This window comes from Mustela erminea, chromosome 2 (genome assembly GCF_009829155.1).
Source record: "Mustela erminea isolate mMusErm1 chromosome 2, mMusErm1.Pri, whole genome shotgun sequence".
NCBI classification, from domain to species: domain Eukaryota; kingdom Metazoa; phylum Chordata; class Mammalia; order Carnivora; family Mustelidae; genus Mustela; species Mustela erminea.
In genome coordinates, this window is record NC_045615.1 from 158,478,783 (window position 1) to 158,499,959 (window position 21,177).

At 36.6% G+C, this 21,177-nt stretch overlaps 1 protein-coding gene across 4 annotated transcripts in view; it reads right to left on the minus strand.

The window, feature by feature from the left end:
- Positions 1–739: 739 nt before the first annotated feature.
- G3BP2 (G3BP stress granule assembly factor 2) overlaps positions 740–21,177 on the minus strand; it is an 87,048-nt gene continuing 66,610 nt past the window's right edge. For 3 of the 4 annotated variants that reach the window (XM_032334602.1, XM_032334600.1, XM_032334601.1), the window contains exons 2-12: positions 18,348–18,466; positions 15,857–15,938; positions 14,655–14,828; positions 13,470–13,560; positions 12,396–12,498; positions 11,694–11,874; positions 10,614–10,712; positions 6,304–6,406; positions 4,968–5,096; positions 4,290–4,408; positions 740–3,677 (exon numbers count right to left, since the gene is read on the minus strand). In XM_032334602.1, coding sequence (XP_032190493.1) covers positions 3,405–3,677; positions 4,290–4,408; positions 4,968–5,096; positions 6,304–6,406; positions 10,614–10,712; positions 11,694–11,874; positions 12,396–12,498; positions 13,470–13,560; positions 14,655–14,828; positions 15,857–15,938; positions 18,348–18,442 — 1,449 coding nt within the window. In that variant the 5' untranslated portion in view covers positions 18,443–18,466 and the 3' untranslated portion in view covers positions 740–3,404. The remainder of the gene's footprint in view (positions 3,678–4,289; positions 4,409–4,967; positions 5,097–6,303; positions 6,407–10,613; positions 10,713–11,693; positions 11,875–12,395; positions 12,499–13,469; positions 13,561–14,654; positions 14,829–15,856; positions 15,939–18,347; positions 18,467–21,177) is intronic. The other variant, XM_032334603.1, reaches the window with a different exon arrangement.

A 21,177-nucleotide genomic window follows, 5' to 3' on the forward strand; every position in this document is an offset into this window, starting at 1 on the left:
AAAGTTAGATCAAAGTTACATTATAATATTGAAAGTGAATTTACTGTACATTTACAAAAATCTTAAGTCTTACTTCCTTGAGAGTACAGAAATAATGACTACTCTGGCTTCGCTCCAGTACAAACTTGTGAAGACGGATTCAAGGAATCTTCATAAACAGTGTTATGAATACATCATCAGGAAGAAATCATTTATAACCATCCCTTTTCACAAAAGCCTCAACTTCTAAAATTATATATGCATTAGGACCTCATTTTTCATTTGAAATACATACTTGCAAATGGGACTAATTATTTTCCCTTTAATATTCTTTTAGAACTTGACAAATTCGTTCCGCCTTCTGAACTGGATCCTGCCTGTAACTTCAGGAAACTCAACCTTCCCATCCTCTCCCTTTCCTTCGGAGACAGGAGGCAGCCATCCCTTGGAAAACTCAAGTGTCGGTGTTTGTTTAAAGGTTTAGTATAAGCAGTATGATTTTGATCATTCTCACCTTCCTTAAACTTATTCCCTTATGCTATCCTTTAACTCGTATCCCACTTAGCTAAGTGAATTGGGAAAATATCTCTAACCATGTTCGAGTTGTCCTTAAATGTTTTTACTTCTTTAGACATCAAATTCCACAAACAAGCCACAGTTGGTTTTAGAACAATTCCTTATTTTCACTTAGGTTGTAGGAAATGCGACTGGGAGACAATACTCTGGAGCACAAACCTAAAGATTAAATCAGGGACATAAATGCCGCAGACGTCAGTAGTTTATTGTTTGTTTAGTCCAAACACATTCAAAATGGAAACTCAAAGAATACTTTTCCACCTGAAACAATTAAACTAGATTCTACTAGCATATAATGCTTAACACATTACAGCAATAAAGATGGTAATCCATTGTCTTCTATACCTACTAAAGCCAAGATGGTAAAGCCAATTTGGTTGCGATAGTGTCATAAGGATAGAATATTACCATCAAAAAAAAAAAAAAAAGAAAGAAAGAAAAAAAAAATCAGCAAATAACAGTAATGGTCAATGAATTATTTTTACTCTGGTTCACTGAAAAGGGGACAAAATGTTAAAAGTCCACAGTACTGCAGGTGAACAATCACCATGTAAACTTCTCCATGTGATATTTTAATGTTTTCTTCATGGTATGTAAAGACTGAAGCTGAATGGCTCTTTACTCAAATTTTCTACTACACTTAACATTGTCATTACTTTTGGTGCCAGAACGCAGTTCTTATGGGTGGCAGGGCAATATCCTAGATCGGAAACTATATATATATTTAAAATGGAAAGATAAGAAAAGAGTAGAGGAAAAATATGCTATAAAACAAAACACTGACAATAAACCACTTATTTAAAAGTAGTTTGAATAAAGGCTTCAAAACTCAAAAGTAATTTTCTGGTAAGAACTTCAAGTACTATACATCAGAAAGTGTAAAAGTGTTCAAAAACAGGAAAAAAATCTTTAAGCCCCCCCCAAAATGGAAACTATGAGGAATCTGTGTCCCCAAAATATATGCAATAGTGCAAGACTTTTCCCCAAACATGGAAGACCTCATTCAAGGGGGAAAAAGGACAGATTTAATTTCACTTATATTGCCCAGTACATGAAAAACAAAATATGTGCATCATTTGCTAGTTTACTAAAATAGCAAACAGTTTCATAATTCAGATCCAGTTTGCTACTATGTCAAGTGCATTTTTTTGTTGTTGTTTTTACTAACATTGGAGAAGTCTTCCATGCTAACAAGCAGCTTTAAGTGGTCACACTTAATTTACCTCACTCCTAGCCTGAAACATCAGAAACTGTTATGTACCAAATGCTCCAAGCATAAAATTGGATATCCTTTGCCATACTTGCGGTTTACTGGAACTTGCTATAAAGACAGACAATAATCCAGCAGCTACAAACTTTGCTCACAGAATTGTTTAGAGATTTATGTAAAAATAAAAGATGTCGTCCCAGACTTAAATTCAGAGCCACTCGGGTGCGGACATCAGTTCAAGAATTGTGCAAAATGAATGACGGTTCCCTGCCCCCCCAAATAGAAAATGCAAACACTTAGGAGCTGCTGTTCTTTTCTCCGAAAATTGCAGTATCCTCACTTCAGGTTTACTCGCCATTTATGGAATCTGACTGCTTTTAAAAGGTCATAAAAAATGTACATCAAGGTGATGACTTTTCCAAGCACCTCTCGAGTGATACGCTTCAACGTTCACGTTCATGCTGAGAGAAAAGCCAACGAGAGACTTACTCAAATGACGGACTTCCTCCTTCCCTGTCCCTCCCGAACACACGACCCCCTCCCACAGAGAACACAAACTTGTTAACTGAAGAACAAAGTAAATAATATGCTAGTCGATTTTACTGATTTTAAAGATACTGCAATTTTTACACACTTCAATGATTTTTCAACATTTTGCAGCTGTTTGGCTTTGCAGCACAGCAATTCATACACTATACTGTACAAAATTACCAGCAAGACTGGAATGATGTATTAATAGAAGGCACCATCATGCTTATTACATTACCAGAGAACGAAAATACAGTAAAGACAATTTTCACTGTACACAGCTGAAAGGAAGGAAAAAGGGAGGAGTGTGTTGAGCAGCCAGCCATCCCTGTACTGAAGAGGGGCAGGTAGAAAAATCTTAGATATGGAGCTACTAAATCTGGTCTAATACTCAAGACCATAGCATTTGAAGTTCGGATTTTTGTTATTTAGTTCATGACTAAATGATTCCCTTCTGGAATATACTTGTAGTCTTGTTAAGGTTTATGTGTACACACGCTGGTCACAGCAAGCAGATAAAATGCCCTCATCATTTCACAAACTATTCTCTACTGGAAAAAAAGAAGAAAGATTTTTTTCCCCTGTTGCCTCCTGTTGCAGATGTCAATGTTAATGAGTTCAGAGTACCCATTAGTGCATTTTGATGAGTGCATAACAAGTTTCTGTTGGGTTGTATTTTGGGGGGAGCCAAGAAAAAAGGCAAGATTCTCCAATTGCACAAATTGCACTATTTGTGTTTCCAACATTAATAGGTAGAAACAGTAACACTTAAACAAAATGTGCAGCAGAGGATTTTTTTTTTTTGACTCAAAGGACCTGAATTCAGTTGGGCATGTCCTTTTAAGTTCATTTTGTTGTAGACAGTTTAAGATATGGTCATTTCTCAGTCCTTAATTCTCCAAGTCTAGATTTATAAATTAACAATGTGACTCCTGTTGTGAAATTGGGGAAATAATGTCCACCTCAATTTAACTGATAACCAAAAGATGCTTTTCACATCAAAGAAATGATCAAAAAGGCTGTGTCACATTCCAAAGCCAAAAAAAAATTAACAAGAATGCAAACACGATGAATAATGTACCACTGCCAAGACTTTGCCAACAGTGGAGCTTCAGCGACGCTGTCCTGTGAAGCGGCCTTCCATTTGCCCGGTTCCTCTTCCAGAGCCAAGTTTCTGTGCCATGCCACCTCTCGGAGGAGGTCCTCTTCCGTCCCGGTCACGCATCATTCCGCCGCCCACTATGCCACGGGGACCACCAGGACCTCGGTCGTTGCGCCTAATATCCCTGCGGTCGTCACCACCACCTCTGGTTTCTCGCTCTCTCGCAGCTCTCGTTTTTTTCTCTTCCACATTTAAACGCACTTCCCCTCGAAACATAATTGGCTTTAAAAGGAGAAAAAGATTTACATGGTCAGGTTAGAGAGCAACTGTCACATATTCCCTTAAGAAAGAAAATCCTGACAAAAAACTCCAGGAAATTTTTAATATGCAATCTATTCCAACCCTCTTCACCAGAGCAAATAGTGCGATTTAAAACAGTCCGCGCCTCAGGGCGCCTGGGTGGCTCAGTGAGTTAAAGCCTTTGCCTTCGGCTCAGGTCATGATCCTAGGATCCTGGGATGGAGCCCTGCATCGGGCTCTCTGCTCAGCGGGGAGCCTGCTTCCCCCCAACCCCTCTGCCTGCCTCTCTGCCTACTTGTGATCGCTATCAAATAACTAAGTAAATAAATAAATAAAATAATCCACCCCTCAAATTGCACTATCATAAGTAATTGTGTGCTAAAAAAAATAGTAATAAACAGAAAATAATCCATACCTCAAGCTTTAAAACTACTAATAAATCTTTATTCTTTGCATAAATACCATTTCTAGTAAACTATCTTTAGCTTCACCATTAAGAAAAGTGCTTCTATGGCTTTAAAATACACCAAATGAGTATTACAAACAATAGGAATGATAAAGTCTTGAACTATGTACACCCTTTCAGTCACTTACTTTTGCAATTAAGATTCTCTGAACTGGTTCAGAGTCATCAAAAACCACAAAACCGAAGTTTGGAAGCTTTCCCCCAACACCCTTTGTATTGATGCGAAGTTCCACAACGTTTCCGAAACCTGTGAAAATATGTATCATTACACCAAGGGTTAAATATTTAAAAAGAATACTTTGTAGCTCTAATTGTTGAGGAAAAATAACCTTAATCTACTTGAAACATTTCAAAATAAAAGTTACAAGCTGCTTCATCCAGTGACAACCAAGGTACATTATTCACTCATACAAGTCATTCACAGAAAGACTCCAACAACTAGCCCGGCCACCTGTTTTGTTCCCCTTCTCAATTAGTCCTCTCAAAAGGAAAGTTAGCTGCATGGTGTTACAAAAACACTGACATTTTCTATTTCTGACTTAAACTTGCCCCAAGAATCTCATCCCCAATTTTAAGTCTGCATCGGCTCTTTCTTCTAACCTCTACAACTAGGCCAGTCAACACTAGGTACAGTCCTGGGGAACATCCAATACAACCTTCTACTCCCTTTTGATCAACTAAAGTGATTGGTACCTGGGGACATACAGTTTAGAGAGATAAACGTGCTTTTAAGTTCTAATTACATTATAAAAAAAGTTCTATTCCCCCCTGCTTAATTTTCCAATAAACCAAAACAAACTACTCACTCATGAAGAACTCTTTCAGTTCATTTTCATCAATATCATGTGGCAAGTTACCAACAAAAAGTTGATGACTGTCTGGATAGCGGATTATTCTACGGTTGTCAGATTCATTCTGTTCAATATCTCCTCTGCCTGAGAAAAGGAATAGGACAGATATTAAAGTTTATAATGTCACATAGTAATAAAGCTCAAAGCAATGAATGTACAGTAGATATTCCTGTTTTAGTTTAATAAGATAGTGAGCTCCTTGAACAGAGGTGGAAGTGCCTATTATTAGTAGGTTAGTTAGAAAATAACATGACACTAAGTGTAAAGTGAGGGTATTGACTAGATCACTTAAGTACCTCTTCTAGATCTACTGGTCTGATTATACGAAAGTCCAACATTAGTACAAATGTTCCTCCTTAACTAAACTCTTGCCATCACCCAGGAACCAAACAAATTTCAGATAGTGAGATGTATCTGTTCTAAATATTTGTTCAGTATTTTGAAGTTTGCAAATTAATTTTTGGTTGTATGAAGTTATAGCCAAATTGGTAAATTTAATAGTAATAATATCTCATTTAGATAGCCTATATACATATTAATGTGCTCAAATTTATATTAAAAGTTTTATTTGATCCAATAACACAAAGAACACAGTGAGGCATATAAGAAAGGCATCACACAAGAAAAGTTTGTGTAATAACTAAATGGCATAAGAGAAGCTCATATTTTAAGGGTCTCACCTAAGACCATGAACTCAAGCAGTAGCAAAGCTAGGACAAACTCCAGTTCCCATGACTTCTGGTTTAGTCACACATCACTTAATCTTACTTTTGTGGGAATAATTACATATGCTATTAATAGGTACTATCGCCCACCTCCTCCCAAAGGCAATCTAAACATACTTATAGAATTCAAATAGAGGTGCTACACATATTAGCTAACAATGGAAACAAGTCAAAAATCATGGCAACTTACTTAATACCTAAGACAATCAAAATAAGAAGAATCAGGGTGTGCTTATTGTTTATCTGTGAAGAGATAAGAGTGCTAAGTAAGAGAGTAGGTTATTGGCAGCTCGGTTTTGAATTCTTAAAACCAGTGACAATAACCAAATCAAATCTGTCTCAAAAGTTTTACACCTTCAAAATACAGGTCTCCGTTGTATGTCAACTAATCCTCCCCTACAAGTCAGCTGTTCTGCCCCAGACTGTACTTCCGCAAGTTACTTAACCCTTTAAGAAATTTTGTACTGAGAGGAACAGTATATAAAACACATTATTGCATTTTAAGCTCAGTCTTTTCCAACTTTCCAAGTACTAAATGTGAAAGGCCTCAGAGGCAGCTGACTCACCTGGTCTCGGTCCTCTAGGAGGGAAACCAGGCCGTTCTCTAGGTCGTTGTTCACGCACACGAGGTGGCTGAGACTGAACTTCCGGTTTAGCTTCAACTCTTGGCTAAAATACAAGGGAAAAAACACATTATAAAGAAACTCATTCCATAGGAGACAAAACAACTAAAGCAACTAACAGCAAGTCACCAGCACACATAATGGTAACTTTAAGTTCAGAATATTTTTAACATGGTGTCCTATGTATATGAAGAATTAATTTTTATAAAGATATTCTGTACCAATCTAGGACTGTAGAGTAGGTCTGTTTTCCCATTCAAGGATATCTAACCCAAAATAAGCTGCTTTTTACAAACACATTTTTCCAATAAATTTACATCCACATTGAGACAGCATTAAAGGTACTGCTACAAAAATCACAAAAATGCGATGAGCCACTCCATGTAAATGCATATCCAAAATAAACAGCCATCTTTATTTTACACAAAATTGTGACACATACTTTCTAATTATCTAGCTGCCCTTCAAATTTAAGTGCTTAGCCAGTAGCTTTAAACCCCCCCTATAAATAAATCTTAAAACAATGGATAGTTCAAAATACACAATTTAGCTTACTCTGGCAACTAAAATAATCCTACTTTTAAGTTAAAATTAAACAAACAAGACAGACACATGTAAACACCTCTTGATCAGAATCAAGGAGTCCTTTAGCTTCCTACTGTTCTTCCTTATGGGAAAGACAGGTCATTGTTTAAGGACTGACCCCACCACTTTTCTTTTAATGAACCTTGGGGCAGGGGCAGGTAGGGAGTAATAGGACATCCTAAGATGACTTCCAAAAATTTCTGCTAACTGCTGAATTACACACATAAAATTAACTATTATAAAACAAAATAACATCTGTATCTGCTATTACCTTTTCCCTAATACAGTGGCATTTTCAGTATTCCCATACTCTTCGGCCATCTACTGCCCAAATATTTATGGTCCAAGGAAGAGACAAAATACACCTTCAAAGAATGCTGAAAACACTCAGCAGGATATGAGAAAATGTCCTTCTCAAAATCAGAAAACTAGTGGTTTCAGCCTTGTCTTTATGTCTGATCATCTCTGAGGACCTCAGTCCAGCCAGTGTCCCAAACTTTTTCATCATTTATCTAACTGGAATATCATAATTTACAAGGACAAATTTTGATATAAACAGTTATGTTTCTTTCAAAAATGACAATTTGCTGCAAAGGATTTCACCCACTGTAATCAAAAGGCATATTAATTCCGATCCTAGCAGTTTTTAACAGATGTCTCTTTCCAAGTTGTTTTTCCGTGAAGATTTCCCATTTCCCTCAAGATCAACTTGCCTCCCATGTTCTAGAACTCTGCTAGTTAAAAATAAGTTTTTTAACTCTCTCCAGTTTTCTCAATTATTTATATGTATTTCTTCCTCTAAGGACTGTACCTTATCTTAATTCATTTCTACAACACCCAAAAACCAAGCACAGTGATGTTACACATAAATGTTCAGTAACTCTTGGTTCATTTAAAATTAAATTACATTTTTGTCTTGAAATTGTAGGAGAATGTTCTGTGCCTGACAGGGATTCTATATTATAACCCTGAGACCACTGCTATCTGTATTTGGGTTTAACACTCTATGGTAATTTGAGCTGAAATGTGATGCCTTTTTAGGCAGTTATTTACAAATTTCACTAAGGGGGCCTAAAAGCACCAACTGACTTCAGTATGAACATAAAACAGAATTAAAGAATAGATGTACCCTAACAAAGTTTGATGAAGCTAGTTATGTTTAGGAAATTAATACAAATAGCAAATGTACCTTTTAATCTAGAAACTGCACAAAAACCTTAGACTCACTCAATCCAAATGATATCAAGAACTTAAGAGGTGTCCTCACTGACCTAAATTTTTTTCCCAAAACTGATTTACCAAAAGAAAAATAACTGCAAGTAGCAAAATAGAAAAGTTCACTATCCTTTAAGGATTTAAAATTAAAAACAATTTCCAAAGCCTTTCAAGTAATTCATACAGGGATTTAGCAACCTGACTTTCAGAAGATATCTGATGATGCCAATGCAAAAGAAAAACCAAGACCAAAAATCTAACAATATTCCTTTCAATAACTGATTCATACATATTAACTAAGCCAGCTGTGTATTTATAGTTCTCCAGGCTCAATTTCATGATTAGAATTATTTACTCCAATAAGATAAAATAGATAACATACCACATACTACACTTTAGAGACTTACAAATTAATTAATTCCATGCAACCAGAAAGTGTGCTCAGACGACAAATTCCACAAAAGAAGGTCAAACAGAATATGAAATAAAAATACAACCATCAAAGCAATGACAGCAGGTAAAACCACAAGAAATTCTTCAACTGAACATAAGCTAGTTAGATACACTAGTCAATTTCCAGACAAAACCTTTTCACCAAGAAATTACCTTACCTACTTCTAAGTTAATTCCTACCAATAAATTAAAATTCTCCTTTTATTAAACTGTGCTAAAGGTGTTAAGGAAATGGAAACTACACCAAAGTAATAAATAGAAGGGTTTATTAAATCAAACGGAAAAATCATGAATCCATTCTAAATACAGCCTAAAAAAGATCAGAAAAGTTGTTGTTTTTTTTTTAAAGTTTTATTTATGTAAGTGATTGCTACACCCACCAATGTGGGGCTAGAACTCACAACCCCAAGATCGAGTTGGATGCTCTACCAACTGAACCAGCCAGGTACCCCAGAAAGTTAAGGTTTATAAACTGTACCTGTTTAAATATGTCTTAATAAGTATGGGTCTCCTACAATTAAAAAAATAAATAACTTCAAAACTTAAAAAAAAAAAAATCCCCCTGGACAAAAGGACAGGATCTAATGTAATTTAGACAGGCCTTAAAAACAGTACTCTTCTTTGATGTAAAAGGAGATACATTTCCCTCCAAAGGGCTAAAGAAACCTACAGGTTTGTGTGAGTCACAAAGGGACTCTGGTGTCAAAGTGCATGAACTCAAAGCCCAGCATAAAGCTGTCTGACTTAGGGTGAGGCATTCTAGCTAGGCCTCAATTTACTCATCTGTGAAACAGCAATAGTAACAATAACCACCCTCAGAGGGGGACTGAGGATTAGCTGAGAATGAACATAAAGTACTTTGCACAAGGCCTGGCATATACTAAAGGCAGAACAAGCATTAGCTATTCTAACTTTTAACTAGTGGTAGTTTAAAGTAAGCGCAGCCGACGCTCGGAAGACGAAGCAACGAGGCAAAGGATGCCAGATGCAAACCTGACGAGAAATCAAGCAATTCAAAAGAAAATTCCGAAGTCACTCTCAGGTCTTCAGAAGGCTTGTGCTTGACAAATTAATTTCCTTCACTAAGAATTCTGGTTTGTGATCTGACAGTACACAACACTTCCTGATGTTAACAACAGGTATCCTGAGCCCATGTATCAGCTATTACGGAGCTGACTATGTGCACCGACATCGTAAGGACTGTCTAATGATTACTACTTTTTTTGAAACCTCAAAGTTTCACTCTTTTTAGAGCATGTAAGAGGCATATACAAATAACTGTAAATGCATGAACCATTTTAAATGTAAATTTTCTAGTGGAATAAAGTATGACTCAAAATGTTGAAAAAAGAACTGAATACCTTTTAACTGTACTATAAATTTAATTATAATTTAGTTAATTTTAAACTATACCTAATAAACACACCAGGTAGCCAGTGTCTTATTTTCAATGTTTCTGAAAGCTCTGAAATGGGTTAAGATGACAAACAGATGGAAAGCAGAATACTGGAATGATCCGTTAAGTGAACACTACAGTCATAAGTTGGTACAGGCTTCAATTAAACAGTGAACCACTTACAGACTGAGAGCTTAGGTGGTGTATTTTTTAAAGTTTTCTTTCTTTTTTTTTTTTTTAAAAAAAAAACAGTGATTTTTATAATGCCATACTACTTTGTGCCTTCCTTAAAATATTTTTGCTAAATAAATTTTAAACTTTAAAAGGAACATTTTTTGTTATTTTAAGAAGCCTTTTAAATGACTCACTTTATCTGTCTATCAATCAAACCAACTTAATGTGTATTTCACACCCAAGCCCCAAATACCACCTATGCAGATTATGATAGAGATTTGGCATTTAAAGTGGGTGCACTGACATTTAATACAATTTTTTTTAATATTTTATCCATAATTTCTGATTGACTCATTTAAAGAAGTATAAAAAAGATAAGCAATTGGCAATGTAACAAGGATACAATCCAATGTGTTCACAGATGGGTTACCTGTGAGACTGGTGCTTTAACATGGGGTGGAATTCCAGAGGAAGAAACAGTACCACTAGGAGGCAGGTTTTTACTGGTCACTGAAGCCCAGGAGAAAGCCTGCAGGAAATGCAACAAACCTAGACTACTAATCATGGAAAACCACCAACATTCCTATAGGGAAACTTCCAAATATATATTTTCTTTTCATTTCTCAACTATTGTTCTATATCGGAGGCCTCCTCAAGAGAAAGGCACACACACACATGCCAGTCTATGTGCCAGCTTTCAGAATCTCATTATGCAAGATTATTCGTTTTGTCTGACTGCTAAATAAATCCACAAGCAAGTTCCTATTTGCTCTAAGGAGATGAGCAATGGAAAACAAAACCACTAACTACACATGCTAGAAAAATAAGAACCTAATAGAACCAGTTTCTTTCCCCTTCGGGGGGGGGAAGATAAGGTGTGTGATGGTGTTGAGGGGAAGGACAGGAAAGAAGAGAGTACTCACTGGAAACTTAACAGACATTCACAAATTCAACAAGGAATCCCCTCTCACTACCCATATATACTTTAACTTTCTACTTTACGGAAAGATAAAAGATGTTTTAGGTACGCTTAAATGATACACTATGGGTGTCACTTTTCTTTCCAAGGTAGTTTAATTGGTGTAGTAAGGAAATTGCTCCCATTTTAACCAGAAATAATGGTATCTCTTCTTTTCATAGGCCAACTTGTTTAAGTTGGGAGATTTCATGACTCCAGTTGCATCTGTGCCCAGAGGACTTACAGAATGGAAGAGCAACTCTCAGCTTTATACATGGACTCAAATAATTTCATGTGAGAGATTAAACACTGTGTACAGACAAGGATTAACCCTAAGTTTCACTCTTAGGGGTATTTGGCCGGGGAGGCAGGGGCACATAAATACAAAGAAATTTCCTCAGGATTACAAAACCCCACAGCTTTCATATACATAAAAAAGCATAGTTTACTATATTCAACGATTTAACATAATAGAACAAAGGTCATGCTTCATCAATGGCACCAAATGTGAAAGTATGCTGCTACAGGCCTAAAGAGCTCCTCTGATCTAACCTTTGGTGGTTCCTGTGGCAGAGAAACAGGTTCGGCAGGAGGAGGAGAAGTCGACTTCTCCTCTAACTCTTCTAAGTTCTTCTCCTCCACTTGTGGCTTTAGTTCTTCAGTCTTTGCTTCAGCTTCTGGCTCAGGTTCAGGTTCATGAGAGGATTCTTCCAAAGGCTCCTCTATGCCATTACTACAACAAGATATTTTGTTCATTTTTTTGGTATGACTGAAATTATCAGTTCTAAATAAAATAGAGCATTTCTCTAATGGGCATAACTCATAATAAGCGGATTTGAAGCCAAAGTCCAATAAGAACTAGGTGGTGGAAGGGAGTAACAGTCATAAGCAGCATCTCTTTAACCCCAACATTTTTAAATGGAATTACTAAGTTACTGAAAATGTTCATCTCAATACTAACTATAAATAAACCCCATATTTATGAAAATAAAATGCTCTCTGTGTTGTCTCAACTATTCTGCATTATCAGTAAGTAAACAGTGTTTTGGGCAAAACCATGTTCAATTTTTTATGTAAATAAAACAACTCTTTCCAAATTTCTTACACACACGCACACACAACCAGGCCTCAAATACTGGCCTGCCAGGTAACTTTATCAAAAACTGACTTCTAAGAGTAATCCTAGGAACCAAAACCACCTAGCAACTACGTTACAGTTCAGACCGAATCTGGCCCAGCAAACTCTGTTCTTACGCCACAGGGTGAGCTTCATAGTAACCACTATCAGCGTTTTCTTGCACAGGTTCTGGAGATGGTTGCCTTTCTTCTTGTTCCTCTTCTACCTCATCTTCTGATTCTGACAATACAGAACACACATTTCTTTTATAAGAGACTCAACAATGTCATGTGCATGTTTTTCATGTCTAAGGAAGTGATATGATAGTTTAAAAAATTGACCTTGTTCTTACTAAAGCATTCCCTGTTCTCTTAAGTGAAACACGAGCAAAATGAAGTTTGGTATTTACTGTCATTTATTTCTTTAAGATCTTATTTATTTGTCAGAGAGCGCGAGACGGGGAGCACAAGCAGCGGAGTGGCAGGTAGAGGCAGGCTCCCCACTTAGCTACAACCTCAATGTGGGACTCGATCCCAGGACCCCAGTATCAGGACCTGAGCCAAAGGCAGGCACTTAACTGACTGATTCACCCAGGGATCCTTTTATTTACTTTTTTAAGTAGGCTCTAAGCCCAGTGTGGAGCCCAATGCAGGGCTTTAACTCATGACCCTGCAGATCAATACCTAAGTCAAGCTCAGGAGTCAGGCACTAACTGACTAAGCCACGCAGGTGCCCTCATTTTTTAAAATGATCTATTAGTAAGAAAAGGAAAGGATAGGAAATAAAATGGTATTAAGCCGTAACTCGGTTTCCTATGTCACATCTATTCAATAGTACGATAATGAAAACAAATATAAATTAAAGATCAATAATTATGATATAAATAAAAAATTCACAGCCAAGGAAGATATATTAAATAGAAAAGAACAAGCTTTGAACTAGCAGAATTCCATTTTTATAAAAATAAGTACTGCTAAGGGTGAAATCCAAACAAACTTACAATATAACTCTTGGTTATATATAGGATGAGTCTGAATTCTGTTTTACTTTCTACGTCTGATTTTTATATAATGTCATACAATGAACACGTATTTCTTTTTAACAAAAGGGAAAAAGAGGGTTTAACTCTGTTATAACAGAGGCAAATTTAAGTTTCATATTTTTCATGTCCTTAAAAGAGTACAGATAGAAGCCTTCAATCTTAACCTCACCTTCATCAAGTTCTGGTTCAGAATCACCAAATACTTCATCTTCATAACGAAACATATCATTGTGAACATAAAACTTATTTGGAACAGATCCCTACAGGAAAACAAAATCCAAATATTCCATTAAACACTCATAAATATGGCACTACATAAAAAGAACAAATTACATGGCATATGCAATATCTATTTTAACACTATAGAAATATTATGTAGACTCAGGAAAATCTTCTAAAATTAAACATGCTATATATATATATATTTTTAAAGACAAATGCCTTTTTTTTTTAAGATTTTATTTATTTATCAGAGAGAGAGAGGAAGAGAGAGTGAGCACAGGCAGACAGAATGGCAGGCAGAGGCAGAGGAAGAAGCAGGCTCCCTGCTGAGCAAGGAGCCCCATGTGGGACTCGATCCCAGGACGCTGGGATCACAACCTGAGCCGAAGGCAGCTGCTTAACCAACTGAGCCACCCAGGCGTCCCTAAATATGCTATATTAAAGTAGTATAGAAGAGCATTCAAATATTGGAACTCAAGAGACGCGTGCTCAAGAGAAGAGAACCAAAACTAATTAACACATGAAACTTTGCCATTTGAACATGTAACTTACCAAATAAAATATTTTTATATTAATTCTATAATCTTAGTAAATCTATTGATACATTTCTATCAGTAGACTTACTTTTAAATAGGCAAGGTGAAAAAAATAAAAAAGACAGGCAAAGGGTGTACACACACAAAGCTCAAATTACTGCTGCCTCCTGGAACAACACAAGTTTGAACTGCACAAGTCCGCTGACCTGAGTTTTTTCGATATAGTACTATAAATGTATTTTCTCTTACTAATACCATTTTCCTTTCTCTAACTTACTTTATTGTAAGAATACAGAATTATAGAATACATATAAGGTACAAAATACGTGTTAATGGTAAATATACCATCAGTATGGCTTCTGGTCAACATAAGGCTATTAGTAAAGTTTTTGAAAAGTCAGAAGCTGTATGTGGATTTTCAGCTGCAAGGGAGGTGGGTGCTCCAAATCCCTGTGTTGCTCAAGGGTCAAATGTTTATCAACGGGTTCAATGCCAACTTCTCAAGTTTAGCTACATGCATATCTAAACCTGTTCAAGCAAGTAAGAACAATCAAATAAAATCATACAAATGAAAATGAAGTGAGAGGAAAACTTACTTCAGGAGCCAGAACAAAGGTCTGCATAAACTTCCTCTCCGGCTGTCCGCTATTAGATAGCAAACCCATGACCTGGACCACCACTCCATCACTCAAGGTTGCGTGAGCATCCACGTGACGAATTTTAGTATGACATTCACTGAAGTTCAGCGATAATACTTTGTGATGTATATCCTGTAACAGCAGAAAGGAAGGATGGAAAACAAACTGCTGTGACACTTCATCAGTTCATACTATCTGAGCTTCCCCGATCTCCTCACAGCTCTAAAATATTAACTACATAATCTATCGGTCTCATTTGAATCCTTCCCACCATGACATGCATTACTGCCAGGCTGAAGTTTCTAAACCACCATTTTCAACATGTCACAGCTCAATACAAGAGATCACTATCTCATATGGCTATCTCATATTAAGCAATAATACAGGCTTTATATAGCTCTCTCTCACTATTCTTTATTAAGCTTTTTGGGTTTGGGATTTTTTTTTTTTTTTAAAGATTTATTTATTTATTTATTTGACAGAGAGACAGCAGGAGAGAACAGGCAGGGGGAGCAGCAAAAGGAGAGGGAGAAGCAGGCCTCTGGCTAAATAGTGAGCCCGATGTGGGGCTTGATCTCAGGACACCAGGCTCATGACCTGAGTCGAAGGCAATCACCTAACTGACAGAGCCACCCAGGCACTCCTGTATTATGTTTTTAATCATTCATACAAACTGTGTTGACTACTCCCTAGCCTCACAGCTGATTTTACTTTACTGGGTTTGCTGTACCATTTCTTCTACTTTTAATTTCCTTTTGTACGGTAAGGCCAAATTCTGTAATTCAGCATCTAGCTAAAGTCCCATATCCTCTATATAATGTCATAAAGCACATATACTTCTGTGCACTCCTATAACATAAGGTTTAGCCCGTATCTGTATAAACTTATTGTTCTCAACTGTTTTATGAATAAAATACATCAAGGATAGATAATTTCCTATCTTCTCCTTAGTATCCAACCCAATGTAACACCTTGTTTCAAACAAAATGGATATTTGTAAGAACTGAAAGCTCATTTAACAACTACTGTAACACAACTTTTAGTTACAAGTGCTAAGTACATTCGGGAAGAAATCCATTGGCACAAAAAGACTGTTTTCAACTATCTTAAAACAAGAAAAAAGGGAAAAAACTTAAAATGTATATGAAATTGGTACTTACATTTTGGCCATAAACAGCCTCCTGGGGCTTTCCACTAGCATCTACTCCACCATGAACATAGGAAGAATTCCTGCCATAAAACCTATAAAGCCAATGAGAATTCATTAACATTCAATTGTCAAAAGAGGCCTAAGAGGCAGCAGAGTTCTGGTATAAAACTGACATAGTTTCTATGTCTGGCTTTGTCATTCAGTAGTGGTATAATCCTGATAAAGTTACTTATAGTCCTTAAGCAGTTTCCTTGGTTATCAAACGCTAAATAGTAACTACTCCATAGGGTTGTTGTAAGGATTAAATAAGCGACGACAGAATTCTGGCCTGGCACACTGGAAATACATTCAATCACTTGCAACTCTCATCTAATTCCTATTATATCTATTTTTTGAGGTGGAAGAATGAGATATTCAAAATACATTCTAAATATTGATGCTGTAGTAATTGACCCAGTTTTTCCCTTTAGATAAAAAACTCAAGTTATCTAGATTTGTTTTGGAATCAGCTGCTGTTTAACATTCTACTCAAAGTTCCAAAGGATTACTAATTCCAAAATCTTAGATTAAAACAGTTTAGTAAGATTTATAATAAGTGAAATAATTCAGAGACTAAATAAGAAAATCTACATTATTTCAGTTTCTGATATTTCATTAATATTTTATACTGCTCTTAAGTATATGATAAATTGGTATTTCTCTGCAATACCTAAAGCAATTAGAATATATTTCTAAATTAATGTTATCAAACATGCAAAATTAATTTTTTCATAAAGAGAACTCAGCTCCTATTGTTACTGAAACACGTATGTTAAGACTTCCTCTATGCCAAGCAATGTTCTCAGTGCATTACATATTATTTACTTACCCCTCCCCTAACAACCCCATGAAATAAGCACTATTATGTAAATGAGAAAACTGAAGTTCAGAAAAAATCAAATTAACTCTCCTAAGGCCACACAGTAATCCAGTGGGGTTGCTAAGACATGACCCCAGACAGTCTAGCTCCACAGCTCACATTTTTAACTATTACCTGTAATTTTAAGTTTACACTATTTTTTTGCATGTACCACTGGCAAACCTGTGAACTTCTACCATTTGTTGGGAGGACAACTTGACTGTTAAGTGTAGGAAAAGCCTTAGAGATAATTACACCTTTGATTTAACAATTCTACTTCTAGGACCTTAAGAAAATAACTAGAAAGGTGCAAAAAGATGCACAAATAAGGATACTGATCACAGTTTGTTAACAGGCGAAAAATTACTGATTTTCATTTATAGGTAAACTGGTTACACAAGCTAAGTTTAAAACAAGTTTATGGGTTTGTTTTTTTAAATGACTGTGGAGACCCTGACCCTGACTGTCACTACAAAAAAAAAAAAAGCTAATGCCTACATCATATAAAGACTACATTTCAGACAAGGAAACGTCTTATTAATTCCATTCTCCCCTCTCCACCCAAAAACTCCTGTACATACACTGCCTGTAAGAACATCTTTTATTTCTATAATTAGAAAAATGCACAGGTATTCACTTTTGGATTTTTTTTTTGAGGAGGGTATTTGTTACAGAAAAATGTCATGAAATAATACAAGACATATTGCAAAATCTAACTTTAGAATGCCCAGCGCACTTATAAAAGAGGACCCAGCTAAAGGAACATAAGTAAGTCTTTTTAACAGCTTTTTCCATATGAAGTGGCAAGGATTTATGCCTTAGCTTACATGGTGGTGTGTTCTACAAATACTTGTAAAAACTAATCCTTATAAAAGTCTCACTTATCTTTCACCTGCTAAAATACACCAGAAGAACAAAAATTGTAAATGCTACTCACAATATATATCAATTTCATTTCAACTTCTGGAAAAAGTAAGCTTACAGATGTCCAACTCCTGCCAAAATAGTAAACAAGGCTACTACTGCTGTTTCACCAAAGAATATTACTTTGAAGATCAATCAGAAGAAATTTCCACAAGTATAACCACTTATATGGTTCATTTTCTAACACTGCCAACGGGAACTTAAAAAAAAAAAGTTCACTAATGACTATGATTTCAAATTGCAGATTAGAACCCATTAGCCTATGGTCAGGCCCAAGGTTTATTTAAATGAAATACAAAATACTGAAGGATATAATTGTATACACGTGTGTACATAGATATGCAAATGTTATATAATGGGATAAAACTGAAGCTTTTTTCTCACCATGGATTTCATTTTTTGCGTGGAGCTCCAAACAGGGCTTGAACTCAAAACCTTGAGATCAAGGCCTGAGCTGAGATCAAGAACTGGACACTTAGCTGACTGAGCTACCCAGGAACCGCTGTGATCTCATTTTTTTAAAAACTTGAAAAAATGGTTTTAGCCGTTAGATAAAATATTGGTTATGGTTTGCAAAGAAACAATCAGAACATGAAACAAGAAAGACAAAAATACTACGTAGTCCTATTCAAGAAAACAAAACTAAATAAAAATACTAAATAATCCATTTAAAATTTACCTGTGTAAATATTCTGGAGCTTTATTCAGCAAAGTATAATATTGCCTCACAAACTCCCGCCCTACAAGCAGCGGACTGGGCTTCTCCATAACCATTTCTTTGCTGCACAATGTCAAATGCTAAGGGAGCAAACACAAGAACGGTAACTATTAAAAAGTCATCTTTGTAAATTTCCAGGAAGTAAGTTTTCTTAGCCATACAAAAGGGAATAAAGAAAAGTAATGTATTTATTGAAAAACAATTTACAACAACAAAATAAATTCCCAACAACTACTGGTAACTTCCAACATCTGAAGTTCCTCTTTGTCTCTATTCCTCAATGCCTTCCCCCTCCCAACCTCCACATAGTTCTTTTTCTTATTCCCAAAAAAGTCCCCTGCCTCACAGTATGAACACCATAACCAAGTCTTTTCCAGTCACAGTACCTCTCTCCTCTAGGGACTATAATCTATGTCCCTGGATTCCAATGGTTTATTTTGGAAAACTAGGCAGAAGGCACACGTCAGGACCTGGAGAGTAGACTTACTATGGGAAAGTACCAACTTATATCTTCTCTGCATTCACTCTCCTTTAGAATTATTTCACTGCTTCAAAATGATAATAATTACCATTAAAAACCAGCAATAACCTGAGTACTCAGAATTTTTTTTTTTTTTAACACATTTGGTGTAGGTCCAGTATTTCTTTCCATTAACTAAGTAAAAAGCATCAATACATTGCCAGGTGCTCTTTAATAAAGGGGACAGCCTGGGGAATAAGATTAAGACTTCAGCCCTCAAGAAGTTTATAATCTGGTGGAATTTAAGAAACAAAACAAACAAGCAAAAGGAGGGAAAAAAAAAAAAAAGAGACAAATGAAGAAACAGACCCTTAACACCAGAGAACAAACTGATGGTTACCAGAGGGGAGGCGGGGGGGGGGGGGGGGGGGGACACGGATTAAATAGGTGAACGACACAGGGTGACATATGGAAGTGCTGAATCCATATGCTGCACACCTGAAACTGTTAACTGTATGTTACCTGGAATTACAATAAAATGAAAAGTTTAGAATCTGTCATGGATTGGAAACAAGCTCATAGGAAACAGAATGGGTTAGGTGCTATGGTAAAGTACTGCTAAGCACAAATCTCAAAGGTAAGATCAAGAAAAACGACGAGTCAAGGCAGGGGAAGGAGGGTCTATGCTGACAGGGAGGGGGCTTAAAAATAAGAAAAACAAATACAAGATATATAAATAGAAACACACAATCATTTAAAGTAAGTGACTTACACATGGTTATAGCCCCCCCTGAACAGTTAAAATTACAACATTAGGAACTGGAAAAGGGGGGAAAAAAGAGAAAGTTAAATATTATTTGTTTAAATATATATATTTATAATCAAATATCCTTTCCTATTACACTTAAAAGTACTGGGAAAAAAAAAAACACCCTCAGTATCTGTGTGTATTTACTGGGCAAACCGGGATACAGTTTAAACTCCTGCTTAACAAATCAATCACAATGTAGTTTTTTTTTGTTTGTTTGTTTTTGTTTTTTTTGTGAGAGAGGCAGGGGGAGAGGGGAGGGATGGGGGGCGAGAGAGAGAGAGAGAGAGAGAGAGAATGAATCCTCAACAGGCTCCACAATCAGCACAGAAGACACAGGTTCAATTGCAACCCTGAGATCATGACTTGGGCCAAAACCGAGAGTCCCACTTAACTGACTGAGTCACTCAGGTGCCCCTAGGCTTCCTTTATTTTTTTTAAGATTTTCTTTATTTGACACAGAGCGACACAGCGGGAGAGCGATGTGGGACCCTGGAATCACAACCTAAACAGCTGAGCCACCCAGGAGCCCTACCCTAGATTTCCTTTAAACAAAAAATTTTATAGCCAAAGAGAACCTGCCATAATCATTACAACTGTGATAATGTTTTTAAATAAAAATAGGAGGGTGACCTGGGTGGCTCAGCGGACTTCAGCTCAGGTTTCGATCTCAGAGTCCTGAGTTGGGGGGGGGGGTGGCGCTCCACACTCAGTGGGGAGTCTGCCTGCCCCTCTCCCTCTGCCCCCACTCCGGCTCTTGCGTGTTCTCTCTCTCTCATAAATAAATAAACTCTGTATAAATAAACCATGGCAGAGCCCACAGGCAATATTGTAGCTCTACAGAATCCCAACAATTCCCAATTCAACTTTCACATAATGCTCTATTAGGTTTTCTCTCCTTTTAGAACAGTCTTGAAACAATATACAAAACCCACAAATCTGTTAAAATTTTTATGCCTCACTTGCTTTCAAAAATAGTTAATTTACTGCTTTCAGTGGCAGCGTCTGGGGATGAGGCAGTGGCAAGAAGCTTTTGAAGCAGTTCAAGGAGATGGACCAGGAAGAGATCGCTTTCCAACAGAAACAAAGAAGAAGCTGGAGAAGCTCAAGTGAAGACTATGTGGAAGGGCCCCAGGCCACAGGGGAAGCTGAGAAATCTGGCAAAAAGCAAGCAGCTACTTGTGTCTCCATCAGATGGTGATCCCCTACTTCCGTTGCTGTTTAAACATCTGGATTCTCTGCCATTTACATCTGTTGCCACCTATAGCCAGAATGAAGTGCTGTGTCAGAGCTGTTATACATTCAAGAATAAACTTCAGAAAAGAAAAAAAGAAAAATAAATCCATACAGTGGGACTCCTCATCTTGTCTTTACTTCCTCTTATTCAGCCACTGCTACCTTAGCTGTTAAGGTAAGAGTAAACGCAGCTGAGAATTCTGCCAGTCTGCTTTGCAGTCTTTGTTCGACCTTGAATTCTGTACCACCTACAATTAAACTCTTTTTTTAAAAAAAGAAAAGAAAAA